The sequence below is a fragment of the Ammospiza caudacuta genome, chromosome 19 (genome assembly GCF_027887145.1).
Source record: "Ammospiza caudacuta isolate bAmmCau1 chromosome 19, bAmmCau1.pri, whole genome shotgun sequence".
Classification (NCBI taxonomy): Eukaryota; Metazoa; Chordata; class Aves; order Passeriformes; family Passerellidae; genus Ammospiza; species Ammospiza caudacuta.
The window spans coordinates 2,281,286-2,306,541 of NC_080611.1; the positions used below are offsets into that span (position 1 = coordinate 2,281,286).

The 25,256-nt window shown below is 39.1% G+C and overlaps 1 protein-coding gene across 6 annotated transcripts in view; it reads left to right on the forward strand.

Moving 5' to 3' along the window:
- SPAG9 (sperm associated antigen 9) overlaps positions 1-25,256 on the forward strand; it is a 62,463-nt gene that overhangs the window by 9,885 nt on the left and 27,322 nt on the right. For 5 of the 6 annotated variants that reach the window (XM_058817483.1, XM_058817486.1, XM_058817485.1 and 2 more), the window contains exons 3-7: positions 7,527-7,597; positions 15,528-15,622; positions 20,190-20,343; positions 24,409-24,619; positions 25,110-25,209. In XM_058817483.1, coding sequence (XP_058673466.1) covers positions 7,527-7,597; positions 15,528-15,622; positions 20,190-20,343; positions 24,409-24,619; positions 25,110-25,209 — 631 coding nt within the window. Of the gene's footprint in view, positions 1-3,732; positions 3,813-7,526; positions 7,598-15,527; positions 15,623-20,189; positions 20,344-24,408; positions 24,620-25,109; positions 25,210-25,256 lie in introns of all 6 variants that reach the window. The other variant, XM_058817489.1, reaches the window with a different exon arrangement.

Consider the following 25,256-nt stretch of genomic DNA (forward strand, 5'->3'; position numbering starts at 1 on the left):
TGGCAATCTGGGATAAATTCATTAAACTTTAAAACTGCTTGAAGGAGAGCAGAGGCGTAAGGATTTGTGGCTTCTATTTGAGCACAGGAATGGGCTCAAATCAAGAGCTTGGATGGAGCTCCTTGTCTTATGATCCAGCTTTTCATGTCATTTTGCACTGCTGCTCTTGGCTTTAACTTTCCCTGGGTTGCTCCTGTCCCTTGTGTGGCCTGGCTCTCAGCAGTACCTGGACAGAGAGGGGGGGAAAGGCAGTGCCTGCATTCTTGGAGTCTGTGCCATGTGGAAGCTCAAGCAAGTTAAATAGTGGAAAGTTCCTGGGGGTTTGTTTAGGAATGATGTTGGTACAGGCAGAGATTTTAGAAGTTCTTGTGTGGGTCTATAGTAAACTTTTACTGAGTGTTGACAAATGTTTATTTTTGGGTTTATGACTTACCCAGAATTCATGTAATTTTTTCCTTCTCAGCAGCAGAGGGCACCTGTGGACATGACAATGCCACATGTTTAGTAAATAACATTATTTTGTTTTGCAGTGGTATATCTGAGGCCAATGCCAGGTTGTGATATAATTTTAAGTATTTCTTAGAAGAATTTGAAAACACCTGACTTCCACATTACTTCAAGTCTTTGCTGTTCTGAGACTCCTTTGTGCTACTTGTAATTTGTTTGCAGCATTAAAATATTTGAAATGTCAACCCTGGACCTGGAAAACAGAGGGCTGTTAAAAACTTGTAATAGCAATACACAGCTCATTTGTCCAGCAGTGCTCTGTGAATGCACACGGTACTGCTGGGATAGTGCTCAGTCTCCAGTTACAGGAGGGGATAAGATCTTCTCAGGCTCATGGGATGTTCCACTGAGTTCTGGCTGGGGATGGGGGATGGGGGGAGGGGAGGGACGGAGTGGGCAGGCTACAGAGGTTTATTTTAGTTTCCTTCCTTGCCTCTTTCTGGGAATGTCAGTTTTCTTTATGTATTACAGGCTATAAGTTAATTAAATTTTTGGGAATAAAAAATGGCTAGTATATTTTGACTTACTACAGCAATGGAACAGCTTTGGCATAAGCTTTCTGGAGGAATCATTCTTGGGGTAACTTATTTACTAGAGAATCTGAAAAACACCGTGTCTGTATGATTGAAGTGCTTTCTGTGCTTTCTAATGGAGGTGGTAGGCTATGGGACTTGAAAGATTTGGCTCCTTTTCTGGATCTGCCTAGTGCTAAAGTACAACCAAAATAACAAACTGCATTTAACAAGAAAACAGATATATCTACATATCTGACTTTATCAAACCTAAGCTTTGTGTGCAAGATAGATTACATTTGGAGAAAACTGCATTTGTGAGAGAAACCTAACAAAACAAACAAACCCCAACTGAGTATAATCCCAAGAAACAGCTCTTGAGTTTTGGAGCTGTAAATGTTGTGACACAACTCTTGATGTTGTTATTTTCCATGTCAGGTGATACTCTGCAGATATTGCTTGCTGAAAGTTTTATTTGGTATATGAGACAAATGCTTTGGAAGCTGACCTAAAAACATTTGTTTTTCTCAGAAGCTAAACAGAACTATTGCTTTCATTGGCTTCAAGTGAAGATGCAGGTTTTGTTGTGAATGTTCTGCAGATGGTATTTGATATCTGATTTCTCCTCTGAGCTCTCAGGACACCAGCATTGCTGTAATGTACACCCAGGCAGACAGTCAATCTTAGATAATCTGAAGGCATCCAATATCTAACATCTCTGCACATGGGATATCATGCAGCTCATGTGGCTCTGTAGTTCACAGGGAGTCTCTGATGTGAACTTTCAGCTGTGAAGTTTAACAGAAACAGAAACTTCCCAGAAAGTTGTTTTGATACTTGATTTGTATATCTGCACAGATGGTGATGTGAATAACTAAACTGGTGTGAAACAGCTCTGTCAGTAAATGCTGCTTCTAGGGATGGCTCTACTGGTGTGTATCTCAAGGAATACAAGAAAGCTTTTCAATAGATCCTGGAAAGAACTTGAAAAGTTCAGGTTTGTTCACTGGGGACCTGGATTGTTCCTGCTTCATTTTCACAGGCTGACAGCAGTAGAACTAATCTGATTTCCAGCAAAGTAGGAACAGAATGGCTTGGGTCCTTGTATTTCTTGATTAGCAGGAACTGAACTCTTTGCTAGTGTGTGTTCTCAGTGTGGATGTTCCTCATCTCTGATGATATCACTCATTATCTCAGGTTTATTTACCAGGCAGATTCCCCCTGCCCTTTGCTACACTGTGCCACAGGTGTCAGTCACTACACCTGAAAAATCCTTCTGTAAGAAATGTGAGTACCAAGGTGCGCTGGAAAGAGAGGCTTTCATCCTGACTGTGCATTTCACTGTGCCTTCCCTGGCTTCCCAACTCTGTTCCCAAAGACCTGCTGTCTGTGTGGTTTTGGGAGCCAGCAGCCCACTAGATGGAGCAGGGGGTACAGCTGGCTCCAGGGCAGGCACTGAGCCAAGCTACAGGACTCAAGGCTAAAATAAAATGGAGTAGGAAATTAGAACAGTGATTGGCCTGCTTTCAGCTTTGCTGTTAATATACCTGAGCAAAAGTGGTGAGAAGAGTTTGAAATTCACTGGTGTATAATTAACTGCTCATGTGTGTTTTTAAGTTAAGGGAGTATTGTAGTTTGTGTGCTGGAGTTTGGTTGTTATAGTGATTCTGTTGCTCAAAATACTGCAGTAACTTAAGAAAATTACTTTAAATATCTTTTAGAATCTTACATTCCTGAGTTTTTACTGGCTTTTACAACTAATCCAGTCTGCTAAAGCTTCTGTGTCCACACTGACTTGGTGTGGATTTTATCAGACAGGGAGTTGCTTCAATAGCCAAATGTATAAATGGAGCATTCCACTGTTTGCAAAGCAGTCAATCAAAAGTTTTCTCAGTAAAACACCTCTTTTGCAGTGACTGGGCAAGAGGTTGGATTTTGGGCTTGATTTTGTGTAGAAGTTTCTGATATGTATTTTTGATTGTTTGAGTTTCAGCCTATGTGAGGAATGTCCTGGCATGTGGTTGTCTATATATTAAATGTTGTAGCAGAATGTTCATAGAGTTTTGGGTTTTTTTAAGTTTTGTTTTGAGTTTTTGATAACAAATTGCAGGGATTTTGTGTGCCTGAGACATAGTGCAAACTTGAACAGTCCAGAAGTGGCAGGGATAAGACCATTGCTGCTGCATGTGTTGATACTTGCTATCAACAGAGCATTCTTGACAGCTAAATTATCTTCATAATTTCAAGTGCTCTACTTATTAAACTGAGATCTAGAACTGTATTTCACAGTGTAAGAGCTACTTGAACATGTTGGTCTTGTCAAGGGGTTGAATTTTTCACTTGTTTTACAAATTAGTTTTCTGTGCTGGTTTGATTTGCAGGCCTTACCACTTCCAGGTTAAACACTTGTTTGATAGCTTAGTCCCCTTTTCAGTCCACAAGTGATGTGTGTGCTCTTTGGCAGCTATTTAGGAAGTCATAAGGTCATTCTGGATCTGTATCTTAACTTTGGTGTGGGACCTGCATTAAAGAATAGCGCCAGATGAAAGCTGTCCAAGGAGAGTCTTCAGACAGTCCTGATGCCAGGAAGGGCTTGTTAATTAGCTAGATCTCTGTCCTGGCTTGTGTAGGAAGAACTTGTAATTCCTCTTGAAGGCATCACACTGGTTGGATTTGCAATTCTAGCAGGTCTGTTTCTCTTTCTCCCCCTCAGGCTTATCAGGAGTTTGAGGCAGAGGACAACATACAGATGAAGGGTGTTCCAAACTTGGTAAAAGCCATCAGACTTGGGAGGTAAGCTCTGACTTTTGAACAGGCAGAGTGGGCAGCTTGGCTGCCTAGTTCCTCATAGTGCTGTCAGGAGACAGAAACTCCAGTTTCTCTAGTTTACTATTACATTTAATGTCCTATTTTTAGGCTTAATTGGTTTTCTGTGAGAGAACCTTCATCAAGATTGGTATCTCAGGTCATTAAAGGTGTTAGAACATTGGCAGTGCTGGAGAAGTTTGCACTAGACCTTGGGTATGAGTTTGTGGAGATGTTTCAGGGGGATGCCTTCTCATCAGCCTAAAAGCATTAGAATATTTGCATTTTATGCTCATGATGCTTGAAGACCTTTCTATTTTTTCAACACAAGCTTCTAAGAGTGAGTAGTGCAACTTTTTTGTTGGGTGTTACATTTTGCACATGCATTATGTTAAACAATGTAATCTTGCAATGTAAGGTCTTCCTTGATGTGACAATGCTTTGTAATGGCTTTGTAAAGACACATTGCACAGAGACAATGGATACTTTTGCTTTTAGGATATATATAATCAAACTAATTTTATCATCCACCCATAAGAATTTGACATCTTAGTGGAAAAAAATCTGAGACTGAAATATTAGAGGAACCTTTTGTATTGTTACTTAAGTCTGATAGGAACTATGTCTGGTTGGCACTTGGCAGGCTCAGCATGTGGCAGGCAGTGCCAGCACCCAACTCCATTCCTCTTGAGGTGTTATCAGGGCCAGACTTCCACTCCTTTGTATGTTTGTGTATTAAAATGGAACTGGCAACAATTCAATTTAAAATGTGTTTCTGGATGCCAGTGAAAGGCATTTTGCCCTCCTATTTAGTTTCCTCTTACTGCTGATGGGACTTAAGTTTCTCAAAGTTTTTGGGGTGAGAATCTGGTAGTCTTCCTCAAAATTCTTCTGACTCTGTGATCAAGTTGGTGGTGATTTCTGATCCTTGGGGAATAGCTGATCTCTTGCACAATGTTTAATTGGAAAAATATAGTGTATTCTGTTGGTTTGTTCTGCAAGATCATATCTTGATGGGAGGCATATTTTGGGTAGAATAGATTTCTGGTGCTATATCTCATCCTGCAGGTATTGGAAAAACCAGTTCTGAGGACTGTTGTGGTGTCTGTTGAGGGTATGTAACTTAGTGTACATCCTCTTCTGGCTGAAACTTCTACCTCTAGCACTGTTGCACAGCTGGAAATGACTTCCAGAAGAAAGTGCTTAATGTCAAGTTATATCATCTTCTGGGCCATTAATAGTTTTAACCTTTGTACTTAATGAAAACAGTGGTCAGATCTCATGGAGATATCCCCCTTGACTGTGCAGCGTCACTAACCATGTACATTTGTCTTCCATGACTTGATTCAAGGAACTATTTATTATAACTGGGCCATTAAAGTTTAAAAACATTTAAAGCTTTTCTTTCTTCACAGATGGAAAAAGTGGTGTGCTTCTTTATGGAACCTCAACCTCTGTGAAAGTGTGTGTTGTATCCGTAACAGTGGGAAATGCTTTTCTGGATTTCCTGAAGGCTGGTTTTGGACAGCTGCAAAGAAGGGTGTTGGTAACACCTGATGTAGTGTTAATCTTCATTAAATGTATTGTTGAATACTTTCCCAGATTCACTTGTAGAATTCATCCCTGGAGTTGGCTACACTGTGTAGACATGAACTCGCTAAACAGTGTTGGGTGCATCACCCTGGTGTGTGTGGGAGTTCCGGGCGAGGCTGAATTGAACCGTGACTTCACCACCCAGCACAAAGCAGCAGGGGAGGATGCTTGGACACTGTTTGTTGGAGAGGGAGCTGGTTTCAGCAAATACAAGGTCCAGCAGTCATACAGTTAGGACTTTTTGATCTCCTGTTTTCCCAAAGAGGGTTTAGCACAGTGGAAGGGTTTACAAGGGAGATCCTCTGGGATCTGTGGTACACAGCCTGGGCACAGTGTGCTCACATGAGACCTGCTGAGTATTTCTGATGGGCAGCTGTTTAGCATCTCGTAACTCATGACTTGGATGTTAATCAGGCAAAGATAGTGTATAAAATATGGTCTGTCACATCATATCTTTGTTAATTATAAGTTCTGACTCTTGCTTCTGTAATGTCTTCCCAAAGGCTTCCATAAAACTGCACTTCAAATGTACAAGGAGACTTAAAACACCTTGTGCATCAAAACAATAAACGGAACTCTTCTGTTTAGTAGTGTTCTGTATTACATAAATATGTATTTTTTGATGCATGCATTGTGCTGTAAAATAATTTTTCTCTATGTTGTATTATAGATACTTGTGCCTTCCCTGCTGCTATTTGATCCAAAGAGCTTTTGTTCCGTTTGATAACGGGGCAGAAATGGAAGCAATAGATCTGGCAATGGTATAAATAATATTTGATGTAATATTTTGGCCATATATTTATAGGTGGACTGCAAAAGGTTGTAGCAAGGAGCGTAATGTTCTTATAAGAGCAAGATTAGATTAGTAGTGCAGAATGTTTATACAAATTTGAGTGAGTAGACAGTTATGTATTTTGGTTCACTCATTTGACTTGAACAAAGAGTTTTTTCTTTAAAACATACTTATGATTAAATACTGTGCCAAAATACAGATATATAGATCGAAAAGAAATGATATATGGAGAATCAATTTTCAGGAGACCCAGCTGGCAACACGAAAGTATGCAAAGAGCAGAGAAGGTTGGGACATTTGTCTTCAGATAATGTGTGTCTGGCAGTGACTCTCTGGAAACATGGAACTATAAGTTTGAACTTTCCCAGGGGTATTTAAACATAGCTAGTAGAATAAGCTCAGTTACACAATTTGATATATGTGCTTATGTCACATGAATATTGTGTTCAAAAATACCTGAATAGATAGAGTTCACATCTAAGCAGCAAAAATGTTTTGTGTTTGAATGACACAATAAGTTGTGTGTAGAAGGTTCTGAATTCTGTTACTTTTTCTGCAAATTAATTGCATTGGGAGATCACAGTTTGTTTCTGCTCAGTTTCATTTGGGCTGTAACACAGCACAGATGAACTGAGCTGCTCAGTTGGTTTCATCTCCCTCTAATAAGAACTTACATTTTAAAGTTCTCCTAAATCTGCTAGATCTATTTTTAATTTCCTGGAATAACTACAGAAGTATTTAAATGTTTTCTCTCTTTAAATCTATTGCCTTAATGCTTAGTGAAGTGTGAGTGAGTGCCAGCAGAAACCTTAATTTCTGTACCACATAGGGCTTGAATGTATTTTAACAGATACCTTGCCTGTGTTTGTCCTGGTTCAACACCTCTGGAAATTGTGTGGATGTGTTTTAGGGAACTGATGTAGGACCTTAGTTGGAGCGCATGGCTTCATCTGGGATTGAGTGACATGGCCTCTGCCTCTTCCTGCAGTTTCCATGTGAAACAATCTGGGTTGGGGTGAGCAGTAAGCTGGCCTTGAACAGAAAAATCCCATCACTGGCCTAGCAATCAGCAGGGGAAAATAGGACTTGGGCTCCTTAGGGGAATGCAAATTGCAGTATTGTGCTGCTGTTGATATACTTAGAAAGCTCAGTGATAAGAGCTTAAAAACATAACCACTGACATACTTTTTATCCTGCTTTGTGCTATTCACTTCTAGGAATACTCTAATCTGTTTGCTTAGTCCCAGGCAAGTCAGTCTCACTTACTAGAACTCTGAGGTTAATTTTAATTCTTTTATTTTTATTTTTTCTTCCAGTTAGCAGACTTGAGGAGCGGGAGGCAGAACTCAAGAAGGAATACAATGCACTTCATTCAAGACATACAGAGGTAGGTTGTTACATCAAGATGATTTTGGGGTATCTGTAAAAATATATATTTGTGGAAAACCTTGTGTTTTGAGCAATTGGGAAAATTATTGAATATTTTGGTTTGTACACTAAGTTGTAACCAGGCTTCATTTGGTGATGTAGTTTTTCTCATTCACATCTGAGTGACTATTTCTCAATGTTTGATTACGCATCTGTCATTTTTATAGCTTTGTCAGGTATGGAGAAGTTTTAAAAAGGAATTTGTTCTTCCATATTTCAGAGGCAGTTTTTCAAAACACACTAATAGGCTTCAAAGAGATAGAAATGAAATTATATTTTTGTACTCTTTCTGTCAATTTTCTGTGTTGGTTTTATTTGTACCATTGAAGGAAAAAATCCTTTCAAAACCTAGCCTGCTGGGATTTGTGATTTAAAAACTTTCCTGCCATACTTTGTTGATACCTATTGAAAATGGGATTTGCTGATAAATATAGAAAAAGTTAGAATTTGTTAATTTAAATAAATAAGAACCACACTGTTTAAGTTGAGTGCAAAGCACAAAACCAGGACTTGCAGTGCTTCAGTTTTCATTAGCACGTTGTCTTTGCCATGCAGGGATGTTTTACTGCCTAAGTCATATACATATTTTAGTGAGGAGGTCACTAGGTCCTTTGAATTATTCTGATTAATCTAGAGTCTCAGTTCTCCTTACTTTCCTTGCTTTGCCTTTGGAAGGTCAGAGAGCTGGTTTTAGATCATTGCTATCAAAGAGATCAATGCCATACTGACTGCTCCCAGTCCAAAAGACCCATGTGGGGAAAGGGGAAGCAGATACAGATGTCAGATTTGGTTATCTCGAATGCTTTCAGCAACGTTAGGTGTTTTATATTGACAGCAGCTGAAAAGTGACTTGGAACCATGACTAGTTGGTAGTGCTTGTGTGACAAGACTTCTGAAGCTCTTAAAAATAATATGTTTACTGAAATTATAGCGTTTTAAAAATCACATTTGTTACTAGGTAGCTGCTTTAGAATGCTTTAGAATATCTAGAAAACTAGATAGTTTTCAACATTTGTTGAAAACTGGAAATCTAAATAAAACTAGAAGTGACAAATCTTAATGCTGCCCCGAGGTTTGGCCTCCTCTTGATCTGGAAGTACTTCAGAGTATTGGATGCTTGCAGAGTTCCAGTTATTGTAATTCAAACCTGTGGGTTCTGTCACAATAGAACTGACAGGTTTTCATTGAATCCTGTTTCACAGAATTAAAGATTAAATGTATTGGGCACCATTCAATGCACAACTCAATGAAACGCTGATGTCATGTTCCGAATATCATGTCATGATATGTCTGAATGTCATGTTCTGCATAAGTTTTGCTCCAAAATGGACAACAGCCTCTGCTGGTTTGATTCCAATTTATTAAATTCTTTTACATCTTAAATTTGCTTTCTTTGGTGTAGGTAGAGATGTTTCCTTGGGTTTTACTATTACTGGGGTGACTATCCGTTCTTCATAAAGAAATATTTTGTAGTGCACCATGGTATATCAGTACCTCTGTTCTCCTAAAATTAGATCTCCTGTTTTCTGTACTCCTCGCTTTCAATATGATTGCTTCCTTGATTCTTTGTTTTCCAGACCAGAGTGAATCTTGCAAAGATGCACCTCTTTAAAGGATTGAGCATGTCAATATTTTAATGTTGTATCCTGGTGCATGTCTGAGACTCAGGGACAGAAATCCCTGGGAACTGGAAAGGACTGGCTGATAATAATGCTCAACTCCCCATTCCCTTTGTGATTTCCTGCTTCCCTTTCTACCAACAAATTCTAAAACTTTATATCTGTATAGTAACTTTCTTCTTTTAATGCAAGGTGTTTTTGGCAGATATCCAATCTCCTTTCAGCGTTTATCAGTTTTATTGGATCAAATATTTCTATCAAATACTTGGTTCTTAAACTTTTTTCTTTCATGTTTTACTAGGAAGGGAGACTTATTTCCTTCTGAGTCCACTTCACTGTTTCTTTACAAGCGATCCATCTTTGGTACTTACAATGGCAATTGTTTTTCTTTCAGTTGACTAAATAATGGACAGAACATTTAGAAAGATTTTTTTTTTAAATTTTAGCTCTAAGATGCTTATTTGACAGATGTCATGTTAAAGATACGATGTAACTACATTTTGTGCAGTCTTAATTTCTAACGATTTTTCTGTCTTCCATCTTCATTATTTGTTTCCTTCTACCTCCCAGCCACCCTTATTCTTTACTTCACTGATGAATATTTCAAAGTTGGATGTCTTTCTCTTCCAACTACTGACCTGAATAAGTATACATGTCCTTCAAAATATCCACCTTCCAGCCCTCCCTGTCTGTCTGTGGTTGCCTTTGCTGGAGTTCACTGCCCAGCAAAGGTGGTGGCTCAACACCCCAGGGAATGTCACCCATTTCCAATCCTAATGGACCAAGACCTGCTGAAGCTGACCTACCTCACCTTGGTGAGTTCTACCAGGGATGTGAAGCAGAGAGCTGAATCAATTCCTCTCTACAGTGTATGTGTTGTAGTGAGAGCTGGGAGTTCTCCTTGGAGCTCAACCTGCCAGAGACAGGGTCTGCATTGCAGTGCCAGCACCAGCCTGCCCAGCAATGAAGTGTCTGCAGCTGCAGAGATACCCTGGATGGGGAGAGCTGTGGAGACAGGCTTTACCCTCCATCATCCTTCTGTTAAATCAGTGTCTGTCTTGCTGCTCTCTGGAGAGAGCAGTGCGCTGGCTGGTGTGAATGCTGGAGATCCCATTCAGCCTCCTTCCCGCTAACTGGCTTGATACAGGGTATAAGAACCTGAGCAGTTGAGATGGCAGATTGGAAGGTGAGGTGTAGCAGGTAGTGAAGAGGATAAAATGTTTGGTCTGAACAGAATGGCTGGAACAGCCTGAACATGTTCTGACTTCTGTGCTCTGGTTCCTTGTCTTTCCTGTGCTCGCAGTGGGTTTTGATCTTTCCCTGATCATACTCTGCTTTAACACTCAGATGAGATGAGTGACAAAACTATGTGCTGGAGTTCCTGGTGTGGAACTTCTGGAACCTAACTATGCAAAATCTTGTTTCCATCTTTCTCTGACTGTAAAGGACTAGATGAAGGAAGCAATTATACAGCGAAGGGCAGTGTGCTGGAAAGCAGAATGGTTTACGGTGGCAATTTTTTGCCTTTGCTGCTGAGATGATGCACTGCTGCTGCTGCCTCTTTGAGAGCAAACCATTCAGGGTGGTTTTACCTGGTGAGTAGGAGGTAAAGGATCTTACTTTCTTTTTTCTGCAGAGCTAAAGGACATAACTTCATAACTATGGCACTGGCTTTTTAAAGACTTGGCTAAGGCTTTTATGTTTATTATTCATTTGGGAAACTGAGGCAAAGCAGTACTTGAGATCTCCTGGAGAATTGACTAATACTTGTGGCCTCTCTGTGTGCAGGTTTCCAAAATAAACCTCATTTTTCTTTTTTTAAGGAAGTTATTCTTTTTCTCCTTTGGGAAGCACTAGGCTGAGGTGGTTCAATATCTTTCCCTGACACATAGAATATGGGCTTAATTTAATGAAGCATAATTGGGCCATGGAAGTTTCTCAGTGTTCTGCACTGATACAATGTGACAGAACAGTGAGCCTGGCTCTGGCATTGGGAATGGACTTTGTCAGGTTCATTAGGATAAACATATCCCTAGCAAGTCCCTGGGCAGGGGACAGGAAGAGAAGGCTAGTGGAGTTGTCTGTTTACAATTATAGCTAAGCATGGGCAGCTGTCACATTGTCTGTGAGATTAGACTTTGGATATCAGTTCAAGCAAATAGTTTTTCTAAAGCCTTATGCTGAGCATTAACAGCTTGATCTATAAAACCTGGATTGTAACATCTTTACTTACTAATGTATCTGCCAGCAACACCATCTTGTGCATGGATAAAGATGCATCAAGCTCTCTCATGAGAATGGTGCTTTTACTTAGTGAGAAACTCAGCACAAACCCTGAAAGGAAAAAAGGTGGAACATGGATGTCTAGAACTTTGATACTGGATCAAGGAGATTCTATAAATATGTTACTTCAATAAAACTAGATTATTTGGTACAGAGAAAGATCTATATGTACACAGCTGGGTGCACATTCCCAAAGGGAGGAGCTGCTTGTGCCCAGCCCGGCTGGATCCGCAGGGTAAGCAGTGGGGTCTATAGCACTGAGACTGGTCTGACAGCCAAATAATTACTAAAACCTGTCTGGGGGAGCTAAAGCAGTGACACAAAAAGGAGGAGCAAAAGAGCAAGGAAGGTATAAAGGAGATGCTCTCAGCCTGGTTAAGGCAAAGCTGCAGGTAACATCTCCAACATGTCACAAACAAATGTGAATATGCCAAGTGCCAGGCTTGTATACATTGGGAGTGGTTGTATTTGTAAAGGTAGAAATTGAAATGAGTGCCAGGATGTTAATTGTTTTTTACTGAGTGCTGAAGTTTAAGATGTAGAAAAACTTTGTAACACTTCTGCAGTTGTAAAACTTGTCAGGTGCCCTATGAGGAAATCTGAGTACTTTTATGAGGTGGAAAGAGACATTGCAGTCAAAGAGAATTGATTTCGTGTTCACTCTGTAATATGTTCAAAGGCATGCTGCAGTTGGTTTGTACATGTACCTTAAAGTCATTAACACCTGAACTGTGAATTGCTGTTAACTAAGGTAATCCTTCCAAGTTCTGAGTTTAATTCCCTGAGCTAATAATAATTGAGCAATGTGTTCAATTACAACAATGCTGAAGTGCTCTCTGTGATGTGTATTCCTAGGAGCAGCTGGTTGTATTCAAAGTACTTGTGGACTTCATGGGCAGCAGAGCAAATTGTCCATAGTGGAAGGTTATGAGTGGCTAAATATTTACTGCAGCTTGTATTGAAGATGGGTAGACACAGTCAATTATTTATCATCGGTCCTCCAGCATAACTTCAGTAAAAATTGTGCTGAGTGGAGAGCAATTCAGTCCATATAAGTCTATTTTAAAATTGTTAGTAATATTAAAACTTTTTTATTTCAAAAGTGGAATAATCTCAAAACAGCAGATTCTAATCAGATTTTGAGCCCTCAGAATTCTAGTGCATTAATTCATTACAGGTTTTTGGATCAGAATGACACTTCATGGGTATGTCAAGACTTGAGGGTCATTTAGAATGAAAAGATTTTTGAATATCATCTGGTTCAAATCCCAGTGGTTTTGGAATGAGTTTTCAAAGTTTTATTGCAGATGAGTGGTTAGAGTGGGCTTACTTCTCAAGAAGCTGCAGTATTTATTACTTTAACCTTCAAATTAAGTTTGTGGAAGTTGGGAATTCACACACCATTTCTTATGACTCTACAGCGCCAGCTGTGGAACTCCCCATCCCATGGGAAGGGAGGGTGAGGAACTCTTTTCCTTGTGGACACTATTCCAGTGTTGCGAACTTTCATCTTTGGGACCCTGAGTTGAGGCAGAGAGTGGGCTTTACATGGTGGTACCATTGTTCTGATTTTTTGGACACCACAGGCGCATATAGCCTGGATCAGTGGAGAAATTGCTGTGTAGCCCATGCACGTAGAACCTTATGATTCTGTCAATCTTCAGTTGCCATGCAGCATTACACATTCTGGTTTTAGTTTTATTTTTTGGTTCCTATAGCTTATATGCATTGTGCTGAAGTATATGATCTACAGATTTGCATACTTTATTATCAGCTTCATTTTCAGCTGCAGAACAATAGAAACTGAACAGTCCTTTAAATTGACTTGCCCTCCAGCCTCTGTGGATAATAAATGTGATGAGATGTTTCAGTAAACAAAAGAACAGACTGAGAGGAGGGAAGAGAGTAGGTTAAAACCATGTCCTTTGCAAAACGTGAAAGCTGTTGAGTTTTACTGACCCTGTTATTTTTTCTTATGTGTTAGCAGTTCCCTGCAGAGGTACTAGACACTCATCTTCTGTTCACTGGCTGAAAACAAAACAGTTGTTCTATTTAAAATTTAACTTTGAGAAACCAATTGGTGTGCTGAAAATGGGGGTTTTGTAGGCAGGTCAGCAATATCCTCCTCCTGTTATGAGGGAATACATGAAGAGAATATGGAATGGTCTAATGTGCATTTCAAAGTTAGACACTCTTGCTCCCCCCCACCCCGAACTCCTAAACTATCTGCATTATAATAAATTTCTGTAAAACTATGCAAAGGAATAAGCGGAACACCTAGTTCTGGCTGCTTGGTTAAAATGGAAAAAAACAAATGTGGATGGTTGAAGGTGGAGCTTTCAGTCCTTTTGTGCCTTTTGTTTGTCTCTGTGTGTGAGCTAACATTAAAAACCAGAAAACAAATGGGATGGTCTGGTAGAACACTGTGTTTTGTTGGAGGATAAATGCTGTAAGCTTTTGACAGCAGTCCAAGAATATTATATAATGTTTCTCTGAAAATAGCATTATATTTTTTTCTGGTCTGAATTATATTTATTAGTTCAGGTGAACGCTGGGAAAACCAACATCTGTATGTAACCAGCACTTAGCATAAGTTACTGATTTGTAGAATATCCATCAGTCAGGATGTCTTAAGCCAGTTTATTGATCAGAAAAATCTGGAACCAAGAATATTTATTCCTATGTAGCTAATGCTGGCAAACGGCATTTGAGGAAAAACTGGAGCTAGTGGAGGTTGGTGGCATCTGAAGGTCAAACTTGGATACATCAAACCTGTCTTGAGAGTAACTCATAAATGTAGGTTTCCAGGTCCTGCTGAGTTCTGTACTCATGTGTGCAGCTGCCCCCAAAAGAAAAGATTATATAAACTGGTTGTACAAATGCCTGGAATATCACTATTCTGAAGTGTTTGTATACTCTTTGTAGAATAGCAGAAGAAATTACAGTTTTAAAGACTAGTTTGCTTGTTTGTTTGTTTGTTTTTTCTAGAGGAAGCTGTTAAGATGTAACCTCAAGATGTCTCAGGGAAAAAAAGTACATTAAATTCCTCTGCAGTACACCTGTGATTTTTCTTCTTTTATTGTTCTTAGAGCCCTATTCATCTGTGAACGTGAACGTTGGAAGTGCTAAAAATATCGAATTGTACATAGGCTTCTCAGACTTTCCCAGTTTTAAGTTCAGAAATGTGTGTCCAAATGAAGCCCTTGGAATGATGCAGTGAAACCTCATCTTCTCCCCATTCATGTCCTGGATCCGTTACATGCTGAGAGCAGCATCCTTTGGCCATAGGAGTTGTGGCTCATTAAACAAGTCATGACTGTAGGAATACCATGTTGTCCTGTGCTTGTCTCTTGTGAGAAAGAAAGAGCAAGCAGAACTCATCTTGAGTGCTAAAAATCCACAGCTATTCTGTCCTTTTAATGAGATATCAGTCTAGATAATTTAAAACCAAACTTCCCTTATAGAAAATACAGAAGGCTTAAGTTTATTTGTGTTTTAGAAGAAAAAAAGAAGTGAGGACTTAATATTTCTGCCTACAGAAATAATATGATTATTAGCCTGTAGATTCAGAGTCTTTAATATTTGAGGAGCGTATTGTCTGACCTTCACAGTACTTTGCAATTAGGCCTATAGTGCCTAATATGTATCATGTAAAAAATGCTAATATCTGCTGGACATAGAGGTCTCAGACTCCAAAATGGATTTGAACATGGTAATTCTTTTCCAAACTCATGTTTGAAATAGTGCATGCACTTTCTTTACCCTTAGGATGTTTTCTGTACACAAATGTACAAGGAAGTTCTCCAATATGTTTAATTTATTATGGACTTCTCTTCTGGTCGGTATAATTTTTCTTCTTTATTTCTTTAATATCTCTAAGTCCTCGTCTGTTTAGCATTACAGGGGGAGAATATATTGGTCAAGAACCATGCAGTTGTAGTACAAGTAAATGTTACTAAGTATTTCTGTTTCTGTCCTTTTAAACAGATGATACACAATTATATGGAGCACTTGGAAAGAACCAAACTTCATCAGTTAACAGGGGGTGATCAGCTAGAATCCACAACACACAGTAGAATTAGGTAAGCTATTTATTGCTCTCACCCTGAAATGAGAAAAAAATTCAATTCATTTGTTGTTTGCAAGACTTTGTTCTTTAATCCTACAACAACAGTTTGGCTGAATCAGAAAGATTTGTTGTATGATTGGAATGCAGTAAGAGAACAGCGTAGAAATACGTAGAAAGTGGCTTTTGCTGTTGTGCGACTAAGCGTTGAGATATACTTCGTGGATTAATTAACCTTAAACAATTTGAGCTTTTTGGAGTGTTTGTGCTGGGGCAGGCAGGGAAAATGTCAGTGACTGTCCCAGCATGGCCGCGGTCTAGCTACGTCTTTGTGTGCCTGCATGGTACCTGCTTGTCCTCAGGGCTTGCTGGGAATAGATTATGCAGATTTGGGAGCTTTGGAGTCTATGAACCCTTCATGGAAGGAGGGAGAAGCGCTCTCGGGCTGGCTGTGCTTCTGCGCTACTGCATTGATGCTGCGAGGAGCAGCAAGGGGGAGGAGGGTGGTGATGTCATTGCTTTGGAGCTGCTGCAGAAGAGTGGAATGCTGCTGCTGCTGATGGCATTGTTTTTGTGGTGGCGGCCGAATGACAGACTTTGCCTACAAAGATCCCCCCTTGGCCCCTGCGTAGCCTTCTTAGAGCCGGCATTCCACCATGCCAGCGCAGCGCCATGAATCCGGGCTGCATGCTGCTGTTTGTGTTTGGCTTCGTTGGCGGGGCGGTGGTCATTAACTCAGCCATCCTGGTGTCGCTCTCGGTTCTGCTGCTCGTGCACTTTTCCATTTCCACTGGGGTGCCAGCTCTGACGCAGAACCTCCCGAGGATCCTCAGGTACTCCAACCCACTGAACCCCATCTTTGTGTGCTCTCACTGCTCTCCTGCTTTCTGTTCTCCTGCTTTTTCAAACAGGGACAAATTAGAGAAGTAAATTATGTATAAATGTCAGGTTTTGTTGTAAATGTGTCTATGTATGGAGATACAATCTACTTTTATCATTGCCTTTTATTTAAGGTCAGTTTATGTATCTCTTCTGTGCAAAGCTTTAGCATCAGTTTAATATAACCTGCTGCAAAAGCTGCAGTGTTAATGTCAGGGATAAAGCTCATATTCAGTGTGTTGTCACGTACTTGGCTGATCTTGTGTAGCATAAATGTATGTAGTCCAAGGCTTTGTACTATTAAACTGCTCCTGTTTTAATAAAAAGGCTTATGTAAGATCAGTTAGTTGATGTTAAAGCCACAGTAATTAGCTGATCATATTATTTTCAAGAAATCTGATTATTGGTTGGTGGGGGGGAAAAAATCTTTCATTATTGAAGCATTAGAGCTCTTAAATTGTATTCACTATTGTTCAGCCAAATGTTGCCCTCTCCTCTGTTTCTGTACATGTATGGCAATTTGCCAGCTGTCTGTCTGTCCTGTGTCCCGTCTCCCCCCCACCCCGGTTGTGTTCTGTTTGTCCTATGTGCCTGGAGCAGTAGCAGACAGAAACGCTTTAGAATATTGTGGCCAAAAGTAGTCTTGGCATCTTTTAATACTATAATTACAGCTGGAAAAGTTTAAAAATGCAGCTTTCTGGCCTGAAAACTTGACCTGTTTTACCTGTGGCTATAAATTTAATGGTAAATTTTATTTTAAATGGGAAAAATGCTGGAAATTACTGTTCTCTACACACTAATGTTGTGAAGTCACTAATGTGACTTTTTCCTCCTTAATACTTGGTGCATGTAGATTTTGTATGGTAGCATACTTTTAACTTGGGTCTGTGAGCACAGAAGTGTTGTTCCAAAGATTAAATGCAACCAATAGATTGAAAAAAATACCAGTTTATACCAGTAGCCAATAAAAAACTTGAATGAATATTTAAATGTCAAGAAATAAAAGAAATTTTTAAGTGAAACTCTGTAGATTGACCTAGTTGGTCAGTTGGTAAGGCTGTGTTTGTTTAAAGGTGGGGGGGGGGAGAAACACAAGCCCAGAACAAATATTTCCCAACTCTAAAACCAAACAAAACCAAAACAGAATTTCATATTCAGTAACTTACAAGTTACTTTTAAGTTTTAAACAAGTCAAATGGCTTGAGAAATAGTTTTTTTTTTCCTAATGTGCTTTTGCTCCCCCAGAGTATTTAATGGATTTGAGGGGTTTGGGGAAGTTATGTTTTTTCCTGCCCTTCTAATTTGCTTTAGGAATTACATGAATTAAAATTCACTTTCTTAGTCTTAATTAATTTTAAAAAAAGAGATAAAAATACAGGATGAAGGAATGTAATTGTAGAAAAAAATTTTCTATTTTTAAACACTAGTCAGATTTTAGAACTGAGCATCTAAAAGTTCCTTAAAGGCTCCTGCAGATGTTTCAATGCATCACTTATAGTTCAGGCTTTTAAAATATGTGTTTCCATTTTGCTCACTGTGGCATTTTCAGATATTTTTTTTGTGCACTGGGGAGGTGGAAGAGGTTCTTTGTTTTCTGCTCAACAAGCAGTGAAATAAATTGAAATTGCTTCAGTCTAATTGGATAATTTCTTTTAATGCAGACACTCACATAATAAGCCTAATTTCCAAAATAGCCTCTTTTGCAAACTTCATTTACTGTACAGCCTTGCAATGCACCTGACCTCTGTTCTAACGCATCAAAGTATGTTTATAATAAAGTTTTTTTCAAACTAATCTGGAAAAAAGAAGTGATGCCAGGTGTGAACTGTTTAAACTGTACCCATTTAATATTCTTTCTTTTGAGGATTGCAAAGCAGATCAACTTTGTGGCATGTGGAATGTGCAATATGGAAATGTGCTGGACCCTCTGCAGTAAGCCAGGCCTCTCACAATGCAGCTCTATCAACCACTAAAGGGCAGCTTTTCTTCCTCCTTTTTGTTCCTGCACTTTTTATCCACTGAAATGGTCTCAGCCCCTCTTTTGACATAATCTCAGCTTCTGTGGCCTGTCTTTTGTTCCCCACATGCCTGAGACTTGTGGGAAATTGAAAGCAAAGCAGGACCTGTTACAATAGTGGGAACTCTTGGAATCCACTGTGGGGTTTCTCATTCCAGCAGTTGCAGATGCTGGAACATTATCAGATGTTTTGAATTTTGTAACCCAGACAGATTTTGCTTTACTTACTTGTTGCCAGCTTTGTTGTGCTAAACTACTTCACAATTAATGACTTAATTTGGAATAATATTTCTGAAAGACCAAGATAGCTCCAATGTGAGAATTAGGTGCAAAGGATTTTGTGACAAGGAGCATCTTTGTACACCTGGACTGGAAAGGTTCATGCCAATTTAAATTGTTTGCTGTTTGAACATTGTGATTTTGACAATGTAATATTTACCAAAGGGAGTTTACTGATAAATTGTGGAATGAAATCCCTTCTTCACTAACTTTTCTTCAAAGTAAATAAACAAAATCAAAAATATGTCCAAAGCTTTTGCTTTTCAGCACACCTTGCCATATATTTGCGTGTATTTTGTATGCAGATACTAATTCTGCCTAGGTTATATTTAATCTGTGAAGGGCCTTGTGAAATAAAGCGCATGTGGTTGTGTGTTGGCTTTTCATAATGCTAAAATGTGAAAACTATGCCATCACTTGTGCACACTTTTATCTTCTCTGTCTACTATACTTAAAACTGTGCTCGTTGATTATAGTCATTTTTTTTCTACATTACATTGTTTTGCCTGAACAAACACTTTGCTTTTCTCAGTTCTAGGCCTGGCTGATAATTTTCCTTTTCAGGGCTGGCCTCAGTATCCTATGAATGACATTGCACACAATGGTTTTGTCTCTTGCTAGCAGGAAGAATGAATCCTTTTGTTCACTGAGCACACTGCTGGTTTTTTGTTTCTTTTGAGGGTTGCTACGTAAACCTTTGGAATTTCCAGATACTATTTGCCATAGGGAAGAAGAAAGAGTGAGGAAGTGAAAATTTGGGATGAAATAATTTGCTTTGCTGGCACAAGCTTTTGTGTAGCTTTAGGGTAGAGTGTTGGAACTGATCTTGGGTAAAACTACACAATTTTTAGCTGAGCCAGTTGTAACATTGGTAATTCCCTGACCCAGTTCTTTTCTCTTACACAAATCCATTTCTGTGATCTTCAGAATAAAATACTGAATGATTTCAGAAGAGTTGCTTGAGGGTTATTGTTTACAATTTTGCAAATGTTTCAGTTGATGATTTAGCTGTTTGCTGTTGTAGAAATTATGTGCTTATATCTTGAAGAAAAAGTTGCAAAATGGTATTTTTAATAGTGGCTGCTGAAAACTATTTTCAATCTGAAGTAAGGAAACATTTTTGTCTTCTACTTGTATTGAACAGGTGTTTCATTTCCATAAAAATTTAGCTGTAGTGTAAATCAATAACTGCTATTTAAAACCATGCAATTGACTTGGCAATTGTGAAATGAGGAATTATTGGGTACTGTGACGCAGTCTGTGTGTGCTGCACTGTGCATTTAATGGAGCAGTGTCTAGATGTTTGAACCTGGAATTTCACCACTTCCCTGCTGATTTCGGAGGCTGCAGGCAAATAAACTGTGGGACATCTGAGATGGCTGATGAACCCTGCATGTCTTTCCAACAGGAAGGAGCGTCCAATATCCCTGGGCATCTTCCCATTACCTGCAGGAGATGCTCTCCTCACGCCCGAGGCTCAGAGGGAGGTAGCAGAAACGCCTGCAGCAGAGCACTGGAAATTCCATGAGCTGAGCCAGCCACGGTCCCACACCAGCCTCAAGGTGAGTGCAGCCTGGCTGCCTTGTGTGGCAGGAAAAACTCCCATACAGATGGTAGATCTTTGGGAGGGTGCAAAAAACCAATAAGCCACCAAATTGAAAGAGGGGAGGTAGAGCCCTGAAACTTCTCTGATTAAGTCCATTTTTAATTAAGTGCATTGCTTACTCCAGTGAACTTTGAGGGAACTTTTCTTAATACAAGAAACAAAGTGTTGGGGACATTTTCCAAATGAGTGATAATACAGATTAGTTCTCCTCTTATTCTCAGTAGTGGGTCTTTTCTTTCTGACTAAGGACCCTTTCCAAAGGTTCCAACTTCTTTTTCCACACTAAATATGTTACTAGGTAGTGGGAACAGTCTAATAAGCTTTAATAATGCTGCTTTAGAAGGAAAGCTTTGGTTACTACATGGTCAGTGCTCTTCATGCAGCCTCTGCCTATTACCAGCTGTATGGTGCAGGTAGACCACAGAGCTAAGAATGATGTAACTTTCCTAAATTAGTCTGTGAGCATGATTTCCTTGCTTGTAGCCTGGTCATCATTCCTGCAATTGTTCTATGTTCCAGCTGTGAGAGGGTGGAATAAACCAATCTGCAGGAGTGGAGGAATGGGGCAGTGGTGTTGGAGTGTGATAAGTCTGGCAGTCTAAGGTGCACTCACAGCACAGCAGGAGGAGGATCTACAGAGTTAAGAACTCCAGAATGTGTAAATCCTGCCAGCATATATTTCTTCATGAAGTTTTTTGGAATGTACTGTTATTTTTGGAAAGGCATATAGCTGAGAGGAGTTTCCTCTTAAGTGAACTTAATACCTGCCTAGCCCAGGAATATTAACTGATCAGAACTACAAAACTATTTGGAGGTAATAGGAATCCATTTATTTATCATGGATGTCATAAGGAGATAATGGGAAGAGTAAATAGTGGTTAATTATAGGGATATATCAAAGTGACAGTGTGAGTTTGCTTCTAAAAATTTTTCACTTAAAAAAGAGTGCTAGTCAGGAGGTTGGATCTTGAATATGTCCAATTCCCTTTGTCTTATGCTATTAACATTAGTGAATTGGCAGATTTTAGGAAAGCTGACTGAAATATAACTTATGTACAATAAGTTATGACTAAGAGTAGATGGAGATGAGGTAGAAAGGGAAGCTTCTGATTTCATCTTCCTCCTCAGAAAATTGGCTAATCCATATTGTCAAAATAGGCTTCTTGATATAATTATTCTAAAAATAATGCACTGCTAAAATGAGAATTCAAAAAATAGCACGAACTGTAGTTGTTCAAATCTATTTATTCAGAATAAGTTCCTTGAGTTCAAAGCAACATCTTTACTTTGTAGCTATGAATGTAAAGTACTTCTGAATTGAACCTGTTGAATAACCTGATATATTGAAGTCAAAACCAGCATTTGAAAATTTTTTCTCTAGTACTTTTCCTCTGAATATTTTTGACATCCAGTACAAGACACTAACAAGATTCTGCTGCTTTCTAGCATCTATTTTCCATTCATGCCTGATCCTTTCCTAAATGGTCAGTGTTTCCTCCAAAACTATCACAAACAGGGAGCAGATAGGCAGAGATGAAAAAATCTGTTATTCTGTAGCTTGTGCAATAGTGAGATTGCTGGATATCGTTGTAAGATGACACACATTTATGTACCAGTCATTCTTTTCTACTCATTCCTGCACAGCACTGCAGATGAGTTACTCCTTCAGATTTAATTATTGAATTTTTAAACTTTTTTTTTTCCAGGAGGTGTCTTTTGGCAGCATGATGAAAAAAGTCAATTTTGCTAAGTCAGCACCGCACTGAATTTCAAATGTTTAGTCTTTGAGATATTCTGATTAATTCAGTGTCATTTTAATTAAATTACTTTTGCTTTTCTTTAGTTCTAGAACGAACATTTGTAATAGTGTAATTTGTGTGGTTTCCAAGAGTAAGCTAAAAAATTACCATAGATAATAAAGTCAGAAATATAAAATATATGGGTGATTTGAAATTCCCTTAGGGAAAGAACCATTCTATTCCCTGTTTTTTCTTGTGCCATCAAGCTATTTTCCTTGAGCTTTGCGTGTGAAAGTCAGTGATTGGTTTGTGCTGCATCAGTTAGTGGATGCTCTTGGAATACAAAGATGTAGAAGTGTTTAAACAGAGCCAGCAACTCTGCTGAGGTTTTATTTCTTGTTTGTGTGAGCTCTGGTTGCCCTTGGTAAGGGGCACCACTTCCTCCCTTCTGTATCTGCTCACTCGAGTATGAACCATTAGCCAATGCCTCAACTTCACCCATTCAGAAGGCAGTTGGGTAAATTGCAGTGTTTTTTTCTTTTCTTTCATTCCTTTAGAGGTGTCTGTATTTCTGAATACTTCTGACAGAAAACTGAATATTAATAATTGATTATTCTGCAATTTACTATAAAACAATGAGAACTGTCAGTAATTGATAGGCAATGAGTGCTGTATTTTTGTTTCTAGAATTTGCAAATTCAATGTGAGATGTTACTATAGGATGCAAGCTTTGCATTTATGCTGATATACATAAGTATCTGCTTTCCTCCCTGTCCCCACACAAATAAAAATTTTGCCTTAGTAAGTTATAAAAGGAGAAATCTGTAAGTTACAATTCATACTAATCTTATGCTAAGTACAAGTGAGACAGTGTACATCTACATGCAGGTCTCTTCTGTGTTATTTTAAAATAACCTTTAAATTCAGTTTTATTTCTTCCTCAAAAAGGCATGCAGTGAATTTGTGCTTTGCAAAATCTAAACCTGTTTTGTGCATGACAAAAATGTTACAGACTTGTCCAAGAGCCTTTCTTTCACCTGTGATTCCCAAACAAACTTTACTAGGACTTTTGATAAAATGTTACCATCCTGCCTCCATTTTGCACACAGCAGCCTCAAAGTTCATCGTTGTTTTCCCCAACAAGATTCCTCTAATGGTGTGTGCTAGAAACTATTGGCCTAAACAGGCAGACTTGTTTTCCTCTCTGCAGTGGGCTGTTGTTCACTGTCATGTGCTACTTAAGTCACAGGTCAGACATCTGATGTGGGTCTGGGCATGAACGGGCAGTAAAATGTGAATGAAGGAGATGAGTGAAGAGCTGAAAAAGGGCTGTTGGTATATTCAGGTAGTGGCCTCTGGCTGTGTCACACACAGTCCACTCTGCCCTCCCACGCAGTGCTGGATGCAGCTGTGTCTGGGTGATGGTCCCAATCTGGAGTCCAGCAGCTGGACTAAGTCTGTAATTAATGTCGTACATATGGGTCTTGACATGGTGTCACTGTGAAATGTTGCCAGGAATCAGTTTCTGAGGAGGAACTGTATACTGATGTTCCTTGGTGGATCTGAAATCTAACTGGACAAGTAGTTACCACAGTTCCAGGTCCCATTCCCACTGTCAGTCAGTGCTCACAGTTCAGACTAGAAAGCGCGGAAAACTTAAGCGAAGTGCTTGCAAATATGGAAATGTTCAAGGCCAGGTTGGACAGGGCTCGGAGCAACCTGGTCTAGTGGAAAGCATCCCTGCCCGCAGCAGGGTGTTGAGGCAAAATTATCTTTAAGGTTCCTCCCAACCCAAACCATTCTGTGATTACGACTCTATGAATTACCACAGTTTTATATTAGTTAAATCCATATTTGCATCAGTTCTTCAGTGGCTGCTTTTTAAGGTACTATGTATATTCAGAACCATTAATTTTATAACAGCTTTGGGATGATTAGGCAGTTCATTGTGCAGCTAGAAGGACTCTTAGGATGAGAATGCTGCTTGTTTTCTGGAAGCCTTCACAGAAAAGTAGTGGCTAAAATGATCAGCTGAGATCAAACATTGCTATTAAAAATAAAGGCATTTTTATGTTTATTGCTGTAATTGTCTTAGCAAGAGTGAAACAGTCAGGCTAAAGATGACTGTACTGGCTTAAAATATTATTTTTATTCATTTGTCTTTGCATTTGCATAATTTTCAATAAAATACAGTGATTTTGTTGTCTGTTCCTTAGTGTATATGCCCAACTCTTTTAATAAAACTTTATGTTCATTTTTTACTGGTAATGGTGCAATTCTAGGATGAGCTCTCTGATGTTAGCCAAGCAGGCTCCAAATGTACTACGCCAGCATCCACAGCTGCTTCAGATGTTCCTGTGCTGCCTGCTGAAACCCCTCAAAAGGAAAATGTTGAAGGGCTTGCAAAGGACACAGAGATGTCAAATGAGAAGCTGGATGTAAGCAAGAATATTGAAGTACAGGTAGCTCAAGAGACAAGAAATGTGTGCACTGGTGAGCTGCTTTAACTTCTTAATGTAGGGTTACTATGGACCTCATATTTGATCTCTTATTAACTATCTTTTGTTGTGCCTCAAATGAGAATGGGGTTTCTACTCAGTATTTTAAGGAGTACAGAATATTGGTCAGAGATAAGTCTGTTGTTTGTTGGTGACTTTAGTCCTTTTTGCTTCAGAATCATAATTTTTTAAGACATTTCTTTGGCAGTAGAAAAGGCACATAGAGTTGTGAAGTGTTGGGCATCTTGGTTTCAGTTACAGAAGTAGTAGGAAATAAGTGCTGTTGGATAACTTGTGTTAAATTTGGGAGAGACTTAGAAATTCCAGTATCTGCACTAGAGTATCAAAATCTGTGGGTCTTTTATTTATTTTGATAAGTCTTTGTACAGAAATATCCTAAGTTGGTGATTGATGAAGAACTACTACATGTAGTTAATATGTCATGATGATTTTGTTTATGGGCATGTACCACTTCTTTGCCCCAGGGGGAAATGAAAATGAAGAAAAATCTGAAGTTCAGGCAATTATTGAGTCAACTCCAGAGTTGGATATGGATAAAGATCTCAGTGGATATAAGGGTTCCAGGTAAGTTGTGTGTTGTGATTTGAGGAAGAAGACAAATTTTAGAAGGT